Here is a 10,290-nt window from a genome sequence, read left to right on the forward strand (position 1 = left end):
ATGAGTAATATAAAGGAAACAATGAGAAGACAGAAAGGTCATTCTCTGCGTAATGAGTGCACACACACAGATACACTGAAGTCTCTTGTAAAAAGAGTTATCTTGAGGTTGCTAAGCTGCAGAGTCCAATGAATGCTACAGAACAGTAGTGTAACAAAGAATGAGTGACCAAGGCATGAGCCCTGGCAGTGTTAGAGGCGCAAGAACATCAGGAGCTGTTGCTGCTGGCCCAGCCACTGCCACCATTGAGGGCGCAAACCCTGACAGTTATGCCTCTGCTACAAAGACAAGAAGCACTTTGGTTAGTTAACATCCCATCTACATTCTGCACATCAGTTCCCATTCTACCACTTAAAAGTCCACATCCACATCTCCATCTCTACCCTCGCTAAAAGAACCAACTGTTATGCCTAAATGCTGAGCATGTTTACCAACTGCATTTCTTTATTTTCATGTTCTTTAAAGATTAATATAGGATACAGCAGCTTTTGCAACATACAGTGCACATACAAATTAAAAGCTGCCTGGTACAGTGCAAAGGGTAGCATACAGTTCTACTTCTACTTCAATTTGATATTACAGTAGTCCAGGGGGATACAATGACTCTGACTCAAATGTTTTACACCTACTGTGCAAATATTTCCTTTCTGAAAATGGTATCTCCCAGTCTGAGGTATCTGAATTGTGTATCTTCCTGCAAGTACCAAAGCCAGGCTGAACTCATCTGTGGGGTTATATGGCTTGCCCATGGCCCTTTGGGTTAGACCAGGGGTGTCAAACATACAGCCCAGGGCTGAATCCAGCCCATGAAGCCACCCTGTCTGGCGCACTGGACTACTGGCATGGGGCAGCGGAGTGGCCTGCCACAGAATGGTAATTGGCAGCAGGAGGGCAAGCGAGGATTGACATCTTTGCTAGTTGCCACTGCCACAGCCCTACCTCCTTAGTTAGCAGCCAGTTATATACCTCATACTGAAGCTGGAGCTACTGCTATGGCAGGGGGCACGTGGCAGCAGCAGCTCCATCTTAGGCATGGAACACATGGTGGCAGCAGTGGCAGCTCTGAATTAGGGCAAATGGCAGGGACTGGAGCCACTGCTGCCACAGCAGCTTCCCTGTCCGCTTCCACTGCAGCAGCTTCCTTGTGCCCTGGTTCAGAACCAGACCACAAGGAACCCCACAATCCAGATCTGGCCCAGGACACAAAGCAATAAGAAAAGACTGACGGCTAGAATCTTATCCATTCCATGGACCCTTATGACAGTGCCTATGAAGCCCCAAATCTGCTCATCTACGGCTGTGTTCCTGTGCAGTACTTGACTAGCAGGGATGACTGCATTTTAACTTCCTCTAGCAGGGTGTGTTGGAAGTGGGCTTGGTGGCAAGCCATCTAGGTAGATCACCCTGAACAGAGGCAACATTCCAAAGTCCTAATTCATGAAAAAAGATTTACACATGCAGAGTTGACCAGAAGAGTCTGTTCACCTTGTGCCCTGGTTCAGAACCAGACCACAAGGAACCCCACAATCCAGATCTGGCCCAGGACACAAAGCAATAAGAAAAGACTGACGGCTAGAATCTTATCCATTCCATGGACCCTTATGACAGTGCCTATGAAGCCCCAAATCTGCTCATCTACGGCTGTGTTCCTGTGCAGTACTTGACTAGCAGGGATGACTGCATTTTAACTTCCTCTAGCAGGGTGTGTTGGAAGTGGGCTTGGTGGCAAGCCATCTAGGTAGATCACCCTGAACAGAGGCAACATTCCAAAGTCCTAATTCATGAAAAAAGATTTACACATGCAGAGTTGACCAGAAGAGTCTGTTCATATAGTGAAGGAGTGGGATGCTTGGGCCCAAACTGAAACCTGTTCCCCAGACAAACGATTCACTAGCCAAGACCAGTGGTAGCAGGGCTTTGCTTCTGTAGCTCCTGAGGTTCCTTGTTCTTGGAGTTTTCTGTACTCCAAGTTGCTCTGTTTGACCTGCTCTGCCCTGATGAAGGAGGAAGAAACAGAAGGAACTTGGCAGGTGGTGCTTGCTGAAGGTGCAAAGCCATCGAAATTTTGCAGACAGTTGCCCCTTTCCTCCAGCCAGCTTATAAAGTTAGGACTACTATGACAGCTTTGATGTGCCAATTAGCTTTGCCCAAAGCAGGTTAACAAGCAAGAAAATAAGGAAGTTGCAGCCACATCCAAGGGTCACAACACCAAGTCGGAACTGCACATGTATTTCAAGAGAAGACGTCTTGATTTGGTAAACAATTTACTGCTTCTTGATGTTACCTTGTCAAAAGGAAAATTAATGCTAGATTTATTCAAAACACAAACTAGTCACCCTCTCCTCCGTCTGTCTGATTAACATGCACACTTTCTGGGGAAGAAACACAATATCAGCTTTTTATGTGCAGCACTGAGTATGTGAACACTTAAACCATAAAATGTAATTAATGATATAAAAACAAAAAGGTACCATGAGCTGCTCGCCTCTGATCTGCCAGAGTTGCTATGTCTTGTAATTGTTTTCTTTGTTCTTCATTAAGACCTTGTGTCAAAGCTTGGTACCATGCTGGGTTACGATTCTGAATTGCTATGAAGAATAAAGCAGAATTAATTTAATTAAAATAGGATCATTAAGAATTTGATCTCTCACCCTTCTAAGCCAAATGTTGGACTTGGAGGAAGTAAAAGCAACAATGTGTGATATGTTAAGGGTTTTATTGTAGTATTTCTGTTTTTAATGTGTCCATGCTGTTATAACGTTGTGCGCATCAGTTTCCATCATTAGTCTGTTCTCAGGGAAGGAAGTGGTAAGTCCCAGAGCTGCCTACATGCAGGACAAGACTAGAGCAGTGGTTCTCAACATTTTTTGTACCAGGAACCATTTGTAAACATTGATTACTAGTCTCGACCAGTGCCCCTCACTCCCGACCCGCTGCCCCCCCACCGACAGGGCCCTAGTTCCCCAGTGTGTGGGGCAAGGGGTGAATGTTTGGGGGTGGGTAGAGCATGGGGGATCCCAAGCAGCCCCTTGTAGGCTGGAACTCTGAAAGCATGCAAGGGAAAAGCAACTGTTTCCCACATTTTTCTTCTTTAAAGGAGAACCCATTTTTAAAGTTTGTTGATTTTTTTAAAGTTTGTTTGCAACCCTTTCATATATTCTTGCAACCCACTTTTGGGTCACGACCCACGGGTTGAGAAATGCTGAACTAGAGGGATCTTCAGCATCAAGACAACTTGAATAGCCCTGTTGATGCTTCAGATGGGCTTGGTACTCCTCCATGGGGGAAATGCTTTGGAGGCATCAAAGGGAGAATCACCACAGAGATTATCATGACAATGAACAGGATGAACAAAGGTCAGTGTTTGGCTGGTGTCTAGTCTGGAGGAGACCAGCTGAGCAGCTCTGGGGCTCAGGAGCTGGGAAGACCAAAAAAAGATGAGCTGAGTTAGCTCAGGAGTGCCCAGGGCTGTACAGGCTAGAACGAGGGACAGAGGGACTGCTTAACCCTTTGAAGGGGTCTGTTCTGTGGCCTTTGCCTCAGTGCAAATCGTTATTAAAGAGAAGCTGCCTGTTTTGCTACTTGGAACTTAGGTTGCACTTGTTTCTCAACAAGAAAGAAATTTGCTCTCTAGGAGCTGAACTGCAAGTTAGCTCTGAGTCTGAGCCACAGACACAGGTAGGGTCAGGGATCAAAAGGCCAGGGTCTCAGGGTGGGAAGAGCCAAGGTTTCTCCACTGCTCTAGCAGCCATGCCTGGGCTGACTTCAGGGCATAGGCCAGTGGTGGGGAGGGGCACATGTCCCCCCTGACAGAGCCATCCCTGCTGCCGCTGCTGGCAGTGGCTTCTGTGGGTGCTCGCCAGCCTTGTCCCTGTCAGCTTCTGTGGGTGCTCACCAGTCCCGTCCCTGCCACTACCAGCTTCTGTGGGTGCCCCGCCAGACTCAAGGGGCACCAGTCACCCATGCTTCAGGAGGCAGTCTTAGAGACCAGGCAAGGCAACGGCATACCCAGGCCAGTACCCACACAGGGGAACTCTAAGTTTCTGGAGATGCCAACTTTAACATGACCTATAAAACTGTCCTAAAAGCAATGGGAATTGCCTCAAAAATATTAACCATCCCTTGTGGAAATATGTTCAGTGCTCCTTACCCTACTCTCACAAATCCTCTAAAGAATGAACTATGTTTTAAAAACATAGTGGAGGAAACAAAAATAAATCTTTCATTAAATACTAAAGTTAAAAATACAAAAATTGTCTCCCTCCCAGCAGACAAAAAAACAGCAATCATTCATACTTTGAAAAATTGATTTAAATATTTGATATTCATCAACAGGGTTGTCTTCATCATCAATAATTGTAGAGTAGCCTTCCAGTGCAGTTTCTTCTGCATCATCTTCTTCCCAGTCCTCATCATCTCCATCTTCTCCTGCCTGTTTTGCCAGAATTTCTAGGTATTCTTGTCCATCTTCATCAATATCATCTTCATCACTCCCTAATTCTTCTGTAAAGCAAATGTCACAGAAAAGGATTCTTTATAAATGATGAAACAATTAGATTTTTATCTTCAAAATAAAAATGCAGCTTGAGCAAGATGCATTATACAATTCAGCAATGGAATCAATAACACTGTTTCAGACTGACAGGCATCCACTTCCCTCCATCTCCACTTACTAGCAGGCTTTTCTCCAGTTCGCCTCTCCTACAGGCCTGAGCAGTAAGAAAGACATGTATTCATGCCCCAAGAACCTAGCTAAATGTTCATATGGCAAATTTTGAGGACTTAGTGCATATAGCACTTTTCAGGAATTTAAGCAAGATCTTTCTACCACTCTGCAACCCTTCCTCCACCTCCCCCCACAAGAAATTTAGAAACTAAATTAGACAAAGATGACAAGGAAAAATGAGGGGACAATGGTAGAAGAGTTGAGAGATGCAATTTGTAATGCTACGCACTTTAAGTTCTGATGATCTAATAATTTTGTTCAAAAAGAAGTTTAACAGTAAGACAGGTAACAAACAAGTCAGCAACAGAATGGAAAAAAGAGTGGGTCCAAGCTATGAAAGACAGTGTGGACTCATGGCACATGAGTAGTGGTGAATGTTTTTTTCTGCAACAAAGGCAAAAAAAGGTGAAAGCAGACAGAGAAGGAAGAAACAGCTAAGTGAAAAAGAGTATGAAGAACATGGATAGGAGGTGGAGAAGGGTGGCAGTGAAGATGATATGTAGGTACAGGAAAGCTATGCAGGCATTTAAACTCCATACAAAACACAAAACCACAAAGGGACTTGAAAAGTGACAGACAGATTAGAACGATGGGGGAAAAAAAGAGAAGAAAATAAATAATCCTCCCTCTGAAAATCAAGGGATATCCAAATGCAGTAGGCTGAAAAAGACCCCAGAAAGAAGAATCCTAATAATCTCCATGCTTTTAAAAACATTCCTACTTTTTACAAAAATCAAGGTGAAAAATTGGTGGCTGTACCCAGAAGGGTCAAGTAGTCTTCAAAGCTTCTTCACAAACTTCATGCCTGGAAGCAAAGCATTCTGAAGAAAGGATGCTTTGGCTGCCCCCAAACTCCAGAAATAAGAAACAGTGTGTCCCGCATAGAGGCTATGGAAAAATGCCATTTATCAGTATTGTTTCAATTCCCTTACCTGTTTCGTCATCATCTTCAGCTTCATCATCATCATCACTGTCATTTTCGTGCTCTGCATGGCAAGCATATGCTCTTTTCAGTCCGTTAAATAAAAGGATAAAAGCTGGCAGGATCTGCCCCACAACTTGATTTAAAACTGGTGGTATTTGCTCCAGATCAATAAGAGCACACAAGCCCAGTACACACATCTTTCTATCATGAAGTCTAAAATACAAAAAGAAGCCACACATTTAATATATATTCAATTTCCAGGATTTTTTGTTTTATTTAAAGACAGTTGCTGCACTATCCAAACTTACCCTAAGAAACAGTCTACATCATTAAGCCACTGTGTAATGAAGTGATTTGTGACAGGCTCCACATTATTGGGAAAACGAAGATTTTCCAAGGTATTTAATAGTAGATGAGGACTGTAATACAAAGCAGCAATGGCAACCTGGAGGCACATTGTTCTCAGTTCACTTGTTTTTACTTCTCTGGTCAGTCTTTCCAGAGCAGCTTCCACAAACGATGGTATACACTAGAAGATAAAGAACCATTACAGTTTGATGTTCCAATGTCTCAAGAGCCATAACCCCCACCACCGGGTTTAGAAGCACAAGGTAGTTGGAGACTTCTGTATTTGCTTATAAGATGGTGCATGACTCTGGATATGTAATTTATTACATATCTGAGCTATACCTGATTTAGATATGCAGAGGAAGCATATGAAAAAATACAGGCATGTCAATCAAACCTTAAGTTGGTGGTAGAAGACAAACCAGCACTGATTCCGTAATCCAAATGATAAAAAGCTGAGCCAGTCTATATACAGTACTTAGGCCTGTATCATTATCCATGGTACACAAACCACATCTATTATTGCTACTACTACTACTATTATTATATAGCTATATGGAAGTGCCTAATAATTAAGTAATTCTGCTTTATAGTTTTAATACTAATAACTCCAGTGCAAAATGTGTGCTAGTAAAACTACTGCAAAAAGTGTTAACATTAATAACTCTGGAAAAAAGAAGCTGCTTACCAGTAATTGGAGTCCTTCCAGATTTACTGTCCTTACAAACACCCTCACCAGGTGCATCTACATGTGCTATTTATTAGCATGCAGCAATAAACTCTGGCACAGCGTACCAAAATTTATTGATTCTGGACGTCCTGTTTGAATATGCACTCAGGACCATAGCACACTGAGCCAGGTCAGAGCATCCCTAGCTGGCAGAGGGCCCAGGGGGTCAGCCTGCCAGCCTAGGGCTGCTCCAACTTAGCTCAACGTGCTGCAGAGGACGTCTTATGTAGATGTGTCCTCAGTGGGTTCACATGCACCTCAACCTCTTGAAGATTTTCCTTCCTTAGCATGACCCAGAGAGTACTCCATAGCCTCATACTAAGGAGGTAAAGCCAGGTGTGCACTTCCTGTCCTCAGCTTCCTCTTGAACAGAGTTCTTTGGTGTATATGACTCCAAATAAGAGAGGAGGGTGTGGACATGAACATGGACAACACAACTCAAAGATCTCCACTTACTGTTAAGTAACTTCCTCCTTAAAGTAACTGTCCATATGCACTCCATCAAGTCACAAAGGTGACCATATTGGACTTGAGTCTGCAAATGAAGACACCATGACATGCATCCTAGAAGGGACACCTCTGCCCTTCCTGTAGAATTCTTTCCCCCAAAAATGCAGGGGCATTTTTTTCTACTGCTCCTACAACTACCAGCAAAGGTATTTTCTACTATAGCAGAAGCTTGTGAGAAGGATCCCAGGGAATAGGTGGGCAGGAACGATTTAGAGTGAGCAAACTGAATTGTATGCTATATCCAGCTGAGATGGTGTGCAGAGCCCACTTATCAGATGAGATGCTACTCTGCCCTGCCTTCTGATCAAATGCTTGTCATTGCAATTGCTGTGTGGGAGTGGTCATTAATAAGTATTATAACGTTCCTATCTAACATATAGGAGGTCTTTGGCTACAGTACTTCAGAATGCTCATTTAAAGTAACTGTACACGTGGTACTGGCCGTTAAATTTAATCAAGGAATCTTAGCTAAATTACTGACATGACCAACTGAATTCTAACACAGCTGGTACCTGCCAGACTCCTTTGGCAGGGTCCATGATGGCCTCATGAATGGGCAGTTACCTCTTGTCCTACTGCAGTGCTGTAAGATGTCAATTAGTCTGTGTGAAGGGTGACTTCCTCCAAGGTTATCTGAAGAACCTGAGCTAAATAACACCTAGAAGCCTCTGATGTCTTCCACTGAATTTGGCAAATGCAGGACAATAGTCTTAACTGGGGAAAAGGACAAGGTCAGACTGGACGCTACCACATCTACCAGTCTCAAAGAGAATCCTCTTGACATATAGATTGGGCAGGCAGCTGACTTGGATGAATCACGTATATTGAAGCAATGCACAGGAGGCCTAACAACTAGGGCCTTTTTCAGGAGACTCAAGACCCCAAGATCAGTAAGGCCACATCAGGAGTGGGTAGGAAACCTAAGGCTATCTTTTGTGGACTAGAAACCAAAAGGTTTGTGGAGTTGCTTCAAAAGACCAGGACTATGCTTTTGAGGAGTCTCTAGATCTCTAAATCAGAGATGCAGATAATACAGACCTGTGCTAGGAGCCAGAGCTGGAGAGGGAAATGACAAGCTGACATCTAGGTGCCGTCCTACTGATCACAGCATGGACCAGATCAACACTGGAAACATAATTGGATTCTGGATTTTTTTTTTTTAAATCTAAGCTTAATACAGTGTTCTGTCCATGGGTATCAGGATAAAAAAATATTGATTTGGAAGGGGTACAAAGAAATTCTGCAACACAGTCAACAGAGCAGGCTGCCTCCTGTAAAGGCAGGAGCTCCTTCATACCTTGCCTGAGCATGTCCACAACCAGGGATTACAGCTCTTGAGAGCTGCTTCATTGAGGGGATTGAGACAAACATCTAGGCCATTTATCTAGGCTCCTAGGGCACTTACACACATGCAGGAACCTGCTCCGATGCACTGGAAATCTAGTGTGTTGGAGCAGACTCTATTAATTGATTCTGCTAAAGCCCATAAACTGACATGCTCTGGCAGCCTCGCACGTCATGAATTCAGCACACTGAATGTGTTTTAGTTCAAAGTGCACCACCGCCATTTTCTCAGCACAGAGGTGCACTGCCGATACACATGACACATGGGCACTTTTGATTAGTGTGGCTCATTAATTAAAAGCACCCAGCGCCGTGTTGGAAGCACATGTAAAAAAGCCCCTAATTTCTCTAGCCTACTGATTCTCAACCCTTCTAGATCTGAGGCACCCCTCAGAGAGTGGCAGCTCTTAGACTTCACTTGTTTTTTGACTACAGAAAAACAACAGAGCAATTCTTCTGTTGCAAAGAGCTCAGAAAGACCACAACAGGTCAAAAGGATTTTGACACTGTAGGAACCTATTTCCTCCCTTTCTGGGATACCAGAAAGGACATGAGCCCTAACAAAAAAGTCAGACTAGTAGGAAAATATTCCCTCTCTTTAAAGGACAAATATTATTCAGAAATAATGACAGCAAGAATACCTACATCAAATTAAAGCCTTCAAATAGAAGGCATCAGGAATGTTTGTGGAACCCAAGCTGAACCTGACATAAGTGCTCCATCTCTAGCTACGGCAGCTGAAAGAAACTGAGGAACAAGATGCAAGATTACAGTATCGTGTACTGTGGTATACAGAGACTGAGAAACAAGAGCAAGATGACAGCGTGGTGTACATGAACTGTTAAGAAAAAAAAGTCTCTGAACAGGTACTGAAGGCACATGTGAAACAGTAATATAAATAATTATTCTAAGGAGAAAACAGATTTAATTATTCCTTAATTTCTTCAGAAAATACACGTTTGACTTTTCATTTATTAATGCCAACTAGTACTGGAGAAGAGCATTCCACTCCAGCAGACTATCCAGTAGTAGGAAAATAGTTTCCCTACTTAACTAAGCAGATGATTAAGCAGTACTATGCCAACACAACTCAAGTTTTACTTTCAGATAGTTTAAAACTAGTATCTTGAGGGAAAAATCTTCAAACATTACAAAAAATGGCACAAAACAATGATTTGACTTGTCAAGTACATAAAGGAGGCCTGATTTCTCTCATTAACTCCAGCAAAGGTATGGCTTGAGAAAATTTGCTCCTTTCTATAAATACTATATTCACCCCAATACAAGATGACCCTCCCCCCTCCCATAATTTGATTCTATACAAAGAAATTGTATAAATTTATTAGAATTTTCCACATGTGGAATCTAATTATTGGAGGAGCATCTTAAATTCATCCCCACACTACTGAAGACAGACAGCAGAGGAGAGGTGGGCAAAATGCAGTCTGCCAGACCATTTCATCTGGCCTGCAGGACCCCTAAAAAATTTAGAAAATTAATATTTATCTGCCCCTGGCTGCCTGCCATGTGGCCCTCAATGGCTTGCCAAAACTCAGTAAGTGGCCCTCCGCCCAAAATAATTGCCCACCCCTGCAGCAATGGGAGAGGTGATGAGGGGGGTAGTAAGGCAGGCAGTGGGGACAGGAAGTAGGGGAGTATGTGGTAGGGCAGGCGGTGGGGGGGAGCAATGGGTCAGGCAGTGAGGGG

General features: G+C 43.4%; 1 protein-coding gene across 1 annotated transcript in view; it reads right to left on the bottom strand.

Annotated features, from left to right (window-relative positions):
* Nucleotides 1-10,290, bottom strand: part of IPO7 (importin 7) — a 39,974-nt gene that overhangs the window by 1,442 nt on the left and 28,242 nt on the right. Inside the window, exons 20-23 of the mRNA XM_025197386.1 lie at nucleotides 5,960-6,180; nucleotides 5,659-5,864; nucleotides 4,297-4,503; nucleotides 2,472-2,588 (exon numbers count right to left, since the gene is read on the bottom strand). Coding sequence (XP_025053171.1) covers nucleotides 2,472-2,588; nucleotides 4,297-4,503; nucleotides 5,659-5,864; nucleotides 5,960-6,180 — 751 coding nt within the window. The remainder of the gene's footprint in view (nucleotides 1-2,471; nucleotides 2,589-4,296; nucleotides 4,504-5,658; nucleotides 5,865-5,959; nucleotides 6,181-10,290) is intronic.

Source organism: Alligator sinensis, unplaced genomic scaffold (genome assembly GCF_000455745.1).
Source record: "Alligator sinensis unplaced genomic scaffold, ASM45574v1 scaffold502_1, whole genome shotgun sequence".
NCBI classification, from domain to species: Eukaryota; Metazoa; Chordata; order Crocodylia; family Alligatoridae; genus Alligator; species Alligator sinensis.